General features: G+C 53.2%; 1 protein-coding gene across 1 annotated transcript in view; it reads right to left on the reverse strand.

The window, feature by feature from the left end:
* Positions 1 to 6,751, reverse strand: part of SLC34A1 (solute carrier family 34 member 1) — a 12,180-nt gene extending 5,429 nt beyond the window's left edge. Inside the window, exons 1-7 of the mRNA XM_004371300.1 lie at positions 6,614 to 6,751; positions 6,327 to 6,476; positions 6,123 to 6,251; positions 5,909 to 6,052; positions 4,783 to 4,894; positions 4,449 to 4,644; positions 4,264 to 4,359 (exon numbers count right to left, since the gene is read on the reverse strand). Of these exons, the coding sequence (XP_004371357.1) occupies positions 4,264 to 4,359; positions 4,449 to 4,644; positions 4,783 to 4,894; positions 5,909 to 6,052; positions 6,123 to 6,251; positions 6,327 to 6,476; positions 6,614 to 6,722 (936 nt within the window). The 5' untranslated portion in view covers positions 6,723 to 6,751. The remainder of the gene's footprint in view (positions 1 to 4,263; positions 4,360 to 4,448; positions 4,645 to 4,782; positions 4,895 to 5,908; positions 6,053 to 6,122; positions 6,252 to 6,326; positions 6,477 to 6,613) is intronic.
* Positions 6,752 to 13,441: the final 6,690 nt, after the last annotated feature.

Genomic DNA, 13,441 nt, shown 5'->3' on the forward strand with positions numbered 1-13,441 from the left:
CCCCCGCCACCGTTGTCAGAGAGAGAACCAGGTGTCTGCTGCCAGGCAGAGCTGGGTTCAAATCCACTTCTTGTCCCAACTACCTTGGGTAAGTCACGTCACCTCTCAGAGCCTGTTTGCTCTAAGGTGGGGATAATAACAGAGCTGTTGTAAAGGTTACAGGAGAAAATGCATGTGAGGCACTCTCCGCAGGGCCTGGCTCATGACAAGCCTCAGGAAACTGTGTCTCTAAATACGGATTAGGTCCTCTCCCTCCCTGGCCCATCCAGGATCACGTGGTGGGAAGGCCGTGTGTATGTGTGATTGACTTCCTAGGTCAGGAGCAGTGTCTTCCCAGAATTCTCTGTGAACCCCCAATTGGGCCAACTTTAGGGTTCCTGAAAACGTCCCAAGTGGAGACACATCTGTTGGGTACCTTCCTGAGGGTCCCCAGCCTGCAACCCTGGGGGGTAGATGACCCCTGAGATGAGTGGGTGCCTAACCCAGGCTATGCCCCATGATCCACCCTGAGCCTGGTCCAGGGGTTTCCTGGGGGAGGGGCCTGTGGGACCTAGGGGAGACTGGAGGAGGGGGAGGAACTTGCTGAGGTCCCAACCCAGGGCTGGCAGAGTCAGGGGCAGGGCAAGGCTGACGGCTAAGTCCTCCGGGGTTTGGAAACTTGAATGTCTCCCTGGGTCATGTGACCCTGATGAGACCAGATATGACCTCGTAAAGCCCAGAGAAGAGTGTAGAGTGTAGCAGGAGGGGCAGAGAAGGAGCAGGCTTAGGGTTGGGGGGCGATGCTGAGGGGAAGGAGCAGGCAGCTCTGGGGCTTTCTTGCAGGATGGAGAAAGAAGATACAGGCTCCAGCCTTAGACAAGAGAGCTGGAAGGCCCAGGATCTGGGGCATATCCCAGTGATGCACCCATCCCTTCTTGGGTGGATGGGGGAGAGGGTAGATGGGGGAGCTCCGTGAGAAGAGAGAACAGTGAGCCTCAGACAGCCCTGGGCTCAAATCCCAGTTGAGGCACTGCCCAGCTGTGTGACCTTGGATGAAACACTTAACTTCTCTGGGACTTAATTTCTTCCTCTGCAGCATGGGTTCCATAATGCTGCCCGCCTCTCCCCAGTGGGTAGTTGCCAAGCATCTTGGAAGAGAACTGGGATTTAAGGGCCTGCAGGGACACCCCAAATTAAGGAGGCACCTCTGGGAACTGAAGGAGGTGATTAAGTTTGTGGAAGAGTGTCGGCTTTAAGAATACTTCCCCTGGGGAGAAACGCTGGGGATGTGGGCCTGCAAAGCCGTTTTCCCTCCGGAAGAAAGGGAGACCCACGGTCTTTGTTCTCCTGGCAGCAGAGGAAGGACTCTGTGTCGGCAGCGCCCTCTGGTGGCGAAGAGAGGAAATCACCCTTAGCGCTGCACCCACCACCCCTGGAAGCTTTCTGGGGTGGCTGTGGTCGCCCATTGGCTCAGGGCTGATGAGCAGAGCGGGGAAGGGAATGGATGGGTGTGGTGGGAAACAAGCTAACGTCTGCATGGGGCCCCAGGAGCATGGGCTCCACCAGGGTTTGCGTCCTCCCTCAAGCACATGGACTTTAGGTAAACCCCTGCACCACTCTGAGCCTCGGTTCCCTCATCTGTAAAATGGAGATGTGATAATCCCTGCTTTCCAGGATTCAGGTCCTCAAAAGCTGCTTATTTAAACCAGGTGGGTGTGGTTGCCAGTCCACAGTGTGACCATCCAAGAAGGTGACCTCCGGGTCAGTGACAGGCCCCCTGAGCATCAAGAAGTATTTGAAACCTGAAACTGCCTCTGGTTTTCCTTCTCTGGAAAGCCTCAGACCTCCCAGTCCTCTACTGCTCTGGGTGAGGTTGGGTCTGGTTTGCTGAAAGCTGGAGGCAAGGAAATCAGGTTGGAAGGAAATACAGAGAGACTCCGTGGCCAAAGGGTGAATGTAAGTCTTTGGGGCAGGAGGAGCCCCCAGTGGGTGCCCCAGAGGAAAAGCGAGAACAGGGAGCTCTGGATCCGTGCACGAGCCACTTTCCATGCCAAGGAAATCCGACCTGGACACTGCCATGACGAAAAGGTTTGCCTGTCGAGTGGGGTCGAGAAGCTGGTGCCCAGGCAAGTGGCAGCTGGAGCCATGGCAAAGCCGAGGGCAGCCCCTCCGAGTGCCTGGGCAGGTTGTTTCATGTTGCTGAGCTGTAGTCTCCTCTCGTGTGAAATGGGGCCATCACGTGCACCTCACCAGAGTGACGTGAGGACTGAATTAGGTGAGCCGGTACATGCTGAAAGTCGTCTTAGTCATTGAATCCTGCTGAACGCAGCTGCAAGTGAGGAAGTGACTCACGGCTGAGGATCTCCCTTTCATGGCTTTGTTTTTTATGAAGAGCAAATTTCGTTCACATTTTCTATCAAGTAGAGAAGATCTTAGCGACCCAGAGAGATCAGAGAGTGCTCAGAGGGCTCGTGAGAAGATGGCTGGTGTGTCAGAGAGTAACAAAGTCTGGAGAAACGCTGCATGCAGGGGCTTTTTGATGTCAACCTCTGAAGACTCAGAGTGGCTGAGCTGGAACTGTGAACCACTGAGAATGCAAAGGGGCATTGTAGGGCGAGTGGAAAGGTTTGTTCTGTTCACACTGAGATAAGGGGGCAGTGGTGGTTCAGTGGTAGGATTCTTGTCTTCCACATGGGAGGCTTGGGTTTAATTCCCAGCCAATGCACCTCATGTGCAGCCACTACCCATCTGTCAGTGGAGGCTTTCGTGTTACTATGCAGTTGAACTGGTTTTAGGGGAGCTTCCAGTCTAAGATGAACTAGGAAGAAAGGCCTGGTGATCTACTTCTGAAAATCAGCCGATGAAAACATTTGGATCACAATGGTCCAATCCGGGAGGATGGTTCAGGACTGGGCAGAGTTTCATTGATCCCTTGAGTGAGGGCCGACTCGACAGCATCAACAACAATTGGAGAGGGTGAGGGGGAGAGGCTCATGTTTGTGCCTTGGGGTTCGAATTTCCTTATACCTTGTTCTAAACTGAATTAATTTTTGAGTGCAATAATTAAGGAGAAGCAAGTATTCTGGATTATGGTTTTGATCAGGCATCTTGCTTTTCGTGGCGGAGTGAGAAAGCACGCCAATTGCCTGCTTCCTTGTTAGCCTAGTGTGAGGGCAGTCCCTGCAGGCATTCTGTGGCAGAGACTGAGTGCCCGACTGATCCAAACAGGTCTTCTCTCGGGCAGTAGAGGCCAGGAGGCAGCAGAAACTCATGCCGGTGGCAGGCTGAAGGGACGGAGCCCCAGATGCTGACACCATAGCTACTGTTGTCTCTTCTCCCAGTGGGCAGTTTTCCAGGTCTCCTTGAGTCAGTTTCCTGTTCTTCCAACTTTCTTTGATGTCCTTGTAACCCTCCACCCCCACATTTCCTGGACCCCAAAACGAGGCTCAGTAGAATCACTAACCCTGGTGCTCCAGCGAAGAGAAAAGAACCCTACCTAGACTGGGAGACCTGCGCTCAGCCCCTGGCACTGTATGACAAGCTCTGGCAAGTTCCTTAACCTCTCTTAGTCTATTTTCCTACCTGTGAAACCAGAAGGTGGAGCTAGATCAGTAGTTCTCAGACTTGAGCATGGAGCAGCCCCGGAGGGCTTGTTGAAACACAGGCTGCTGGGCCCCATCTCTAGAGTTTTGTTTTGTTTTGTTTTCCTGATCCAGTGATCTAGGGACCAGTATCAGTACTAGTACCAGTTGCTGCCAAGTCGATTCTGATTCATGGCAACCCCATGTGTGTCAGAGTAGAACTGTGCTCCACAGGGTTTTCGAGCGCTGATTTTTCAGAAGTAAATCACCAGGCTTTTCTTCTGAGGTGCCTCAGGGTGGACTTGAACCTCCAGTCTTTCTGTTAGCAGCTGAATGTATTAATCATTTGCACCACCTGGGGATCCCAAGTCTAGGGAAGGGTGCAATAATTTGCATCTCTAACAAGTTCCCAGGCGGTACTGATGCTGCTGCTCTGGGACCCCATTTTGAGAACCACTGGGCTAGATCAATTACCTGCCACCTGTAATTGATGGGCAATGGCGACCTAAGGCAGGGTGTGACGCTGTGAGGGGTTGCAACGTTGGCCATAGCACAGTATCGCAGTAAAAGTGTCACGTATTTGCCCTCTCCCAGCTAAATAAATCCTAAGGTATATCTGGAGTATTTTGAATGAACAATGAAACCAACCATCAGCTGTGTGCACAGGCAGTCCTCTTACTGGGGGGCCAGGCCTGAGACTCACCTCCAGGGGGTCTGGGTGGCACCAGATCCGGATGAGACTGTGGTTTCTCAGGGACTCGTCACCAGTGGCAATGCTGGTAATGACAGACTTGTCCAGCTGGGGCAAGATGTAAGCAGGAGGAGTGAGGGTGGGAGACATCCACCCACCACCCACTTACTGTCCCCCAGCCCCACCCCAGGCTCCACCTGGATGATGAGCTTAGTGAAGGGCTCCGTGATGATCTTGAGCAGGTCCGGGGCATCTGGGCCACCACGGACGTTGAAGGAGGCCACCACGAGCCAAGTGATGTGGTGCAGGTAGCCGGTGGCAGCCTCCAGGGGCAGCAGGACCAGCACTGACAGCCAGTTAAAGCAGTCGTGTACCGTGGCCCCCGCAAAGGCCCTGGGCAGGGAGGCCACATGTCAGGGCAGGCCAGAGCCAGGGGACGCTGGCCCTGGGGCCTCCTGGCATCCAGGCAAAGGAGGGGCAGTGCCACCCTCCCCCAACAAGACCAAGGCCCCCACTTCCCCACCCTCTCACCGCCGGAAGTCAGTCCTGTCCCCTGCCTGCATTAGGGCCACAATGGTGTTGGTGACGGAGGTGCCAATGTTGGAGCCCATGATGATGGGGATGGCAGAGCTCACTTCCAGCACTGCAGAAGAGGGGACCTCTTACTAACAGGGTGGGGTCCCCTAGCTCCTGCTCCCACAACAGCACCTGCCAGATGTATTGCCCATGTCCCAGCCCCCAGCGGGCATTCCTGCTAACTGCCAGCCGTGGCATCACAGGTGCATGGGGGCATATACTGTGTATTTATGTGACCCTGTGCACACATGTGAACAGATATGCACCTGTACATATATGAACATGTGTGCGTACATGTACATGAGTGCAGTGGTCAGCTTTATGTGTCAACTTGGTAGGCCTGTAGCACCCAGTGTTTCAATCCAACAGTCATCTGTGTTGCTGTGAAGGTTTTTTTGTGGATGTGGGTAACATCTACACTCAGATGACTTTAAGTAAAGGAGATCATCCTCCATAATCTGGGTGGGCCTTGTCCAATCAGTTGAAGGCCTTAAGAGCAGAGCTGAGGGGTCCCTGAAGAAGAAGACATTCCTCCCATGGACTGCAGCATCAGCTCCTGCCCCAGAGTTTGTGCCTGCCCTTTCTGATGGCCTGCCCTACGGATTTTAGACTCGCCTAGCCAACCACAATTTCTTGCAATAAATCTCTTAATATATAGCTCCTACTGGTCCTGTTTCTCTGGTAGAACCCTGACTGATACAATGAGTAGCCATATGGAGGCGAGCTTTCTTGGGGATTGTATGCCTTATTAGTCATCCTTCCTAGCTCCTGGGAGCAACCTCCTGGCTCTGACTCCTTGCCATGCTGAGGAGACAGAGTGGGAGATGCTGGAGCCCTGCCCTTTGCTCCTGGGCCCCTGCCTCCACTCCTGCTCCCATCCCCTACCCCCACAGCTGCTCCCCCACCCCGTCCCCATTCCTGCCCCCCAGCTCCCCACCCCCACTCCTGCTGCTATCCATGTCCCCTGTCCCCCAGCCCCTTGTCCGACACCCACCCACCCACAAATGCACACCCACACCCACACCCACACCCACACACACACATACTATCAGCTTTCCCAGGGCCCTGCGGGCCGACTCACAGCCGGAGGAGACCATGCTGACAATGATGGAGGTAGATGTGCTAGAACTCTGCACCAGCACGGTCACCAGGATGCCCACCACCAAACCCGCCACTGGGTTGGAGAGGATGGTGTTGTCCTTGAAGATGTCGCCAGCCACTTTCCCTGCAGAGCAGGAGCCAGCATCAGTCGAGGCCCTTCAGGAACCTGCCCTAGCCCCTCCATGCAGTCCTACCTCCAGCCAGCTGGAAGGCCGAGCTGAGCATGTCCAGGGAGCAGACGAAGAGGTAGAGAAAGATGAGCATTAGTGGCACCTTGAGCAGCATGATGCCAGTCTGGCGCAGCTTCTGGGCCAACCCAGGCTCTGGAGACAGACAGCCTTGAGCACCACGGGTGGGCAGGGGGCTGGGCTGGGACTTCCAGCCCCTGCCCGGCCTACCTGGCTTCTGCTCATCCTCCAGGGCCAGCTTGGCAGGCAGTGGGTCATGGAGCTCCAGAACCTCCCCATAAGGGCAGCTGTGCTCGGCGAGGGCCACGGGGCCCAGGCTGGGAAAGGCATAGGCGGAGGTCCCTGGGATCCTGTGTAGGACTGGGGAGGGAGGCTGCTCAGGAGTTCCAGAGGCCCCAGGGTCCCGGGGAGGTGGGCGGGCTGAGGGGGAAAAGCATCACCAGGATGAGGGTGGCTGTGGGCAAGCCGGACACAGGGCAGGGCGGGGCAGCACTCACCCTGTGGGCTAGGCACGTAGGCAAAGGCCGTCCCACGCATCATGTGTCCCCCATGGACGGGGATGGGGGAGACAGCTGGGCTCCCCAGCCTCCCTCCGTAGGACATCATCCTGGGCACACGCTGTGGGGCCTGTGTGCAGAACACTGAGTGACAACCGTGTGCCCTGGACACGCACACACGTGCAGCCCCGCTCCTGTAGGAACACAGGGATCCACACGCACAAACACCACAGATTTGGGCATTCATTCATTCATTCAGCCAGTACTTATTGAGTGTTTAGTCCAGGCCCTGAGCTAGATGCAGGTGCAACCAACCAACCAACCAGTTGCTGTAGAGTCAACTCCGACTCATGGTGACTATATGTGCATCACGGTAGACGTGTGCTCCATAGGGTATTCAATGGCTGGTTTTTCGGAAGTAGATCGTCAGGCCTTTCTTCTCCGGGGCCTCTGAGTGGACTTGAACCTCCAGCCTTTCAGTTAGCAGCCAAGCGCCTTAACCGTTTGCACCACCCAACGGTTTGCGGGGTACAGTGGGGATTAAAGTCGAACAGAGGTCCTCCCTCAGGAAGCTCAAAGCCTAGTGGGAGAGGCTGATCTATGTTAAACAATCCCTCAAATGAGTGAAAAATAGCAACGGGACAGTGCGATAATGAAAGATATAGAATGCCCCAAGAGTGGCCTGAGTGCCCTGTAGTGGTGGCTGTGACAGCTCTTGGGGGAGGAAGGTCTTCCCTGAGAAAGAGACAATTAGCTGAGATGAAAAGAGAGTTGCAGTTAGCTGGACAAAGAGGGGGAGAGGTATGTGTGCCAAGGCCCTGTGGGAGGAAGGAGCAGGCTCTGTTCAGGAATTGAGAACTGCCGTGTGGTTGGGGGGCAAGGGAACATGAGGAGTTGGAAGAGGCTGCAGGTATAGGCCAGGGCTGGTCCAGGTGGGCCGAGTTTTTTGCCTATCCCGAGATCAGGGAGAAGCCACCTGGTTGCTCCTGGGCACACACTGGTAGCCACACATGTGACATCGACATGGGGGAGGACCCAATGGCCTGGATCCCAAGTTCCTGGGTTCCTCTCATAAACAATCTTCCTTCCCCATCCACCCCCCACCCCAGGGGCAATAAACAAACACCAAAGGCCCTTCTCCTGTGGATGAGGCTCAGACCAGGGGTTTGGGTAAGGAGTACCCCCACCCTGCCCCCAAGCCTGAGAAGCCCCAGGCTTGCTCTAAGCCCTTCTGCACTGTCCCAGGGGTCCTTGGCTATTGGGATGGGGTGGGGCACAGCTGAATACCAAGCCCTGGGACTACAGGAGTCTTTTTCACTCTGGGGAAGTGAGCCAGGCTAGGCTAGGGCTGAGATGTTATAGGGGCAGGAATGGGAGGCACCCAGACAGGACAGAGGGGAGCATGGGTGAGGGGGCTGGGACTGAGGACTTCTGGCTGGGGTGATGGGCTGTTTCCTGCTAAGAGTTGGGGATGGGGTTGGGACGTGGTGGCCCTGGGCTCACCTTGGGCTTCTGTGCTTCAGCTCCTGCTCAGCTGCTCAGGAAAGCCCCAGGGGCCTGAGGAAGGGCTAGGACCCTCCTCTTTATGCACTCTAGTCAAGGGCAAAGTCCCTAGAACCCTAGCTGCCCTCCCTCTGTACCGTGATTAACCTCACCCCTGAGATTCCTCCCAGTTAATTGCTAATCGTCAACTCTTTGAGTGGGGGTGGGGGGGAGGATCTGTGGTCAGGCCCTCCCTCCCCTACGTGGACATGCAGCCTGAATCACCACCCAGTGAGGGGGCAGACACATCCCCTACCTCCGCCCCCAGCAGAGACCCTGCCGCCACTCAGGCAGCTTGCTCCCAGAGTCCCCAAAGACAGTCCCCTCATTCCTGGCCTGACAATACTCCCCAGGGAGTGGCTCAAACATCCTGTGGACTTGTCATGCATCTGTACGTCTGTGCATCTGGGCAGGGTTCCGAGGAGAGGGAGTATATAATGGAGGATGCAACAGGGGATAAACCCAGGGAGGCTGTGTTGTGTTGAATCATGGAGGGTCTCTAATGCCTGGCCATGGTTCCAGAGTGTGAGCCCAAGGGGCTGTGGAGCCACTGACAACCCGCAGAAAGGCCTGATCTACATTTTAGAACAATCCTTCTGGAGTGGGATTGGGGATGGGTCAGAGGGAGCAAGTCCAGAAACAGAGAAATCAGTTAAGAAGCTGTTATGATAGCCCAGACGAAAGATAATGAGGTTTGAACTAAGTTGGGAAGAGGAGGGGTAGAGAGGAGAGGATGCATCCAAGGGATGCTTAGGTAGTGGAATTGGGTGATGATGGGATGGAGGGAATATATGGCAGTCGAGTCACAAGATTGGGAGGCTGATAATGACACAAGGTGTGTGAAGAGTTTCTGAAATGCAGAGATGGGTCTTGGGGAGCCTTGGAGGAAGCTCCTTCCCCTTTCACTGTGGGGCCTGAGTTGGGGCCCATAGTCATAGAGATGAGAAGGGAGCTTTTGGGTGGGATTAAGGATTTGATCAGGTCCAGCAGTGTGGGTTCCATTCAAGAGCTAGCTTGGGCAACTGTCTGAGTAACTTGCCTAACATTGTCAAACCATCCATCCATCGGATTATCCACCCACCTATCCATCATCTATTTGTCCATCCATTAGCCAGCCAGCCAGCCAGCCATTTTTAGATCCCTTCTTTTAACCATCTATCTCTCCATCTATTCACCTGGCTAGCTAGCCAACCATATGTACGTCCATGCATTCGTGCATTTGTCCAACCAACCACCACCCACCCATCTATCCATCCACCTAGCTAGCCAGCCAGCCGCCTGTCTGTCCATCCATTCCTAAGCACATTAGTTAAGTTCCAACTCTACGCTGAGCCACGATAGGCAAAGCCAGCTTCTCTTCTGATCTAAACAATGGGTTCCTGAGTCAACCGATGGAATTCTGAGGCAAATCCCCTTACCGCTTGAGTCCAAGTCTCTTCACCTATAAAATGGGAATCCTCAGGCTTTCCCAGTGAGTTGTAAAATTCCTTCAGATAAATTACCAATCTCATCTCCTAGGACCAAGTCCCTCAGTGTGTTTGTGCTCTTTGCACTGAGTCTCCAGGATGGCTCCAGCCAAGGCCATGGTCATTCTCAGTCCTGTTTCAAGTTAACAATCCTCTTGACTTACTGGCTGGCCCTGAACTATACTCCTACTAACATTTTAAATATTTTAGGGTGACATAGACCCAGACTTTTTCTATCAAGGAAAGGTGGACATTCCCATGCAGTTCCCCCTTTAACCCTGGTTCAATTCCCAGCCAATGCACCTCATGTGCAGCCACCGACCCCTCTGCTGGTGGTTTGGGTGTTTCTATGATTCTGAACAGGTTTCAGTGGAGCTTTCAGAGTATGCAGACTAGGAAGAAAGGCCTGATAATCTACTTCCAAAAATCAGCCAGTTAAAACTCTATGGATCCCAACAGTCCTATCCACAGCCAATCATGGGAATGGAACAGGACTGGACAGTGTTTTGTTCGAGTGTGCACGGGGTCACCATGAATCGGGGACCAACTTGATGGAAGTTAACAACAACAAACCAATACTTAATGGACTGAGCGTTGTAGAGTCTGGGCACAGCAGTTGTGCATTGCATGGCTGTTCACAGCTGACCTTCTGTCGAAGTGGTTAAGCAGAGAACAAGTCTGACCTGGGCTTACTCCCAGCCCCACTACAAAGTGGCTGTGTCAGTTCCGGTCATAGAACACATAGGGGAGAGAGGAGGAAGGAGGAGGTGCTGCTAGGATTGGTTTGGGGCAGAATGACCATAAGTTCTGGTTCACCTGGCCCAGTCCTGGTTTACAACTGTTATGCCAGAGTCCCCTTTCACTCCGAAAAGTGCACTGGTTTGGACGATAAACCATATAGTCACCTTGGTTGTAGGGGATTCTGGGAAATAGAGCCAAAGAGTTAGCCACTTCAGGGTGCCTACTGGAAAGGCCTCCATTCAATTTTCAAAATAGTAGAAAGGAGAATCCACCACCTGTCTGTCAGTTTGCTATACTGTAGTGGCTTACATGTTGCTATAATGCTGGAAGCTATGCCACTGATATTTCATTACCAGCAGGGTCACCTATGGTGGACAGGTTTCAGTGGAGCTTCCAGACTAAGACAGACTGGGAAGAAAGACCTGGAGATCTACTTCTATTAACTAATGAAAGCCCTGTGGATCACAGAATATTGTCTGAAACTTTGACTTGCTTACTTTGGACGTGTTATCAGAATGGACCAATTGCTGGAGAAGGACATCGTGTTTGGTAAACTGGAGGCCAGCGAAGGTGAGGGAAACTCTCTGTGAGACAGACTGACACCATGGTCGAAACAATGGATTCAAACATACCAACAATCATGACGATGGTGCAGGACTGGGCAACCTTTTGCTCTATTATACTTGAGGTCATCGCGAGTTGGAGCCAACTTGACAGCAACCAACAACAACAAAAAGGAAAATAAAAACCACCCTACTTCTCAGAAACATCACTGTTACGTTTCGGAGCATTGCTTCTCATCCTTTTTCCTGTGCCTTCTTAGGGTTTTATTGTCCGTAATATATCACCTCTTGCTCGTTTTCATCTCACATTTTATCGTAAGCCTTCTCCCATGGCTTTACGCTCAGCACAGGTATTGTTGTTAATGGTTGCGTCACAGCCCGTCATGAACCCTGATTTACTCAGTGAACCTCAAGCGTCCTTCAATCTGGTAGGAGTGATCTGAGTAAGGTCAAAGTTCATGCGGAGGTGACGGGAGTGTCGCTGAGCCAGGGAAATGCAGTGTTTGCTAAGTTTTGTGTCAGAATCTTCCTGTCTGGGGCTCAGAGGCCCTGTTAAAATCACAGTAGGGATGGGTGGGGGACTGTCTGGGCTGGAGTACCCCAACCCCGTGCAGCGGTTCCAGAGACTGTGGTCACATGACCTGTTTCTCTCCCTGAGCAGGAGCAGTGGGATCCCAGGAGTTCCTTATGAACCAGAGATGCCTCTCCTTTTTAATAAGGTTACAATTTTCTAAATATTTGAAAAGTCCATCTTTCCTGCTGTCATGGAGGTCGAGGTGTAGTGGAGAAGGCAGATATTGATCACAATGGTCACAGGGTTGTGATTATAAAATGCTGGGGACTTAGACGGAATCCCTGGGTGGTGCAAGCAGTTAACACTCTTGGCTGCTAACCAAAAGGTTGGAGGTTCGAGTCTACCCAGAGATGCTTTGGAAGAAAGGCCTGGCAATCTACCTCTGAAACATCAGCCATTGAAAACCCTATGAATTCTTGGATTGGTGTAAGTTCTGCTGTGTATATTCTCAACTACAAAACAACAACAAATAAAATATTTTTTAAAAAAAGGAAAGAAAGAAAACCCTATAGAATGGTGATGTTTGAACAACATGATAAACATATTTAATGTCACTGAGCTTGGCAAATGTTTTGTTACCTATGCATTTACCACACACACCAAAAAAAAAAACACCATACGAAGTATAGTTCTACTCTGACACATATGGGGTCACCATGAGTCAGAATCAACCCAACAGCAACTAAGGACTTAACCCACTTCCAAAAATAATTTTTGAGGATGGGGCTGCTACAGCCCTAGTGAAAGGCCCAAAACTTTGGAGCTGATAAAAGCCGCTTTCTGGGCTTCTGAGAGCAACAGAGAAGGTGGCTTCACTCCAGCCCCAAAGCTTCTCAATCCCTCTGCTAACCACAACGTCCTCCCTGCCCACTGCCCGCCTCACCCCAGGCCCTTGGCAGTCTGTGTGTCCCCCTGATCGGTGACTCCTGTCCTATCCGTGCACCTGGACTTGGCACCCACACGAGCCACTTCCTGTCTGCTCACCTGGCTGTGGCCTCCGCCACACCTTCTTGCGGCCTGGAGCCTGAGTGGTTGTTGTGTCTCACACTGCAAAGACTCCCAGGGGGGAGGAGCCATTCTGGAGGGAAGATGCCAAGTTCAGTCTGCGCAGGCTGGGTGTAAGGTGGCTCAGTGGGAGGAGCTGGAGCTGGAGGTCTGAAGCACGCAGAGTGCACCTACTCAGATCCAGGGCTCATGTGTCTTCCCAAACTCCACTAACAGCATGTCACCCACCAATGCAAGCCCGAAACCCAGCAGGCATCTCTGACGTTTCCTTGCCCTCCACCACTTCATCTCCAATCCATCACCCAGTCTTCAAGTTTTACTTCCCCAGGAGCTCCCTGTCCATCCACTGTCGGCATCTCCATTGCCACGTCCCTGGACAAGGCCACTGTCATCTCCCACTGGATTATTGCAACCACCTCCTCCTTGCTTCTCCCCTTGCTTCCCCCCTTGCTTCCCCCCAACTCACTCACCAAAAATGCAGCCAGCTGTCTTCTCAAGATGCAGATTGACAATGGCACCCCCTCTCCCTTTTAAAACCTGCCCCTTTCCACTGCTGGGAGGGAAGCGTGCACCACCCTGCTATCCCGCGCTGGGGAGCTGCACCGAAGCCCAGCATCCGTGCCACTGCCCCACACCCCCAGCAGCGCCTTATTCTGTGTGGGTTTCTCTTTGTTCTCCTTCTGCTGGGCTGCACTTGGCTTGGGCTCTGGGATAAGCAAGGCCATTGCTTGGGTCCTTCCAGGTGGGATGGCAGCCCCCTTTGGGAGGAGAGGCTGCCTACAGGCCAGAGAAGTCCAGGCATAACAATCAAGACCCTGTCAGAGCTGCCTGGAAGAAGCAGTGTGTCTGGCTCCCTGCCTGCCTTACCAGCCCCACACCATGCCAGTGAAGGTGCTCGCCAGAGAAAGGATGTCAGTGAAGGATAAGGGGCCTAGGG

Source organism: Trichechus manatus, unplaced genomic scaffold, assembly GCF_000243295.1.
Source record: "Trichechus manatus latirostris isolate Lorelei unplaced genomic scaffold, TriManLat1.0 scaffold00011, whole genome shotgun sequence".
In the NCBI taxonomy this organism is placed as follows: domain Eukaryota; kingdom Metazoa; phylum Chordata; class Mammalia; order Sirenia; family Trichechidae; genus Trichechus; species Trichechus manatus.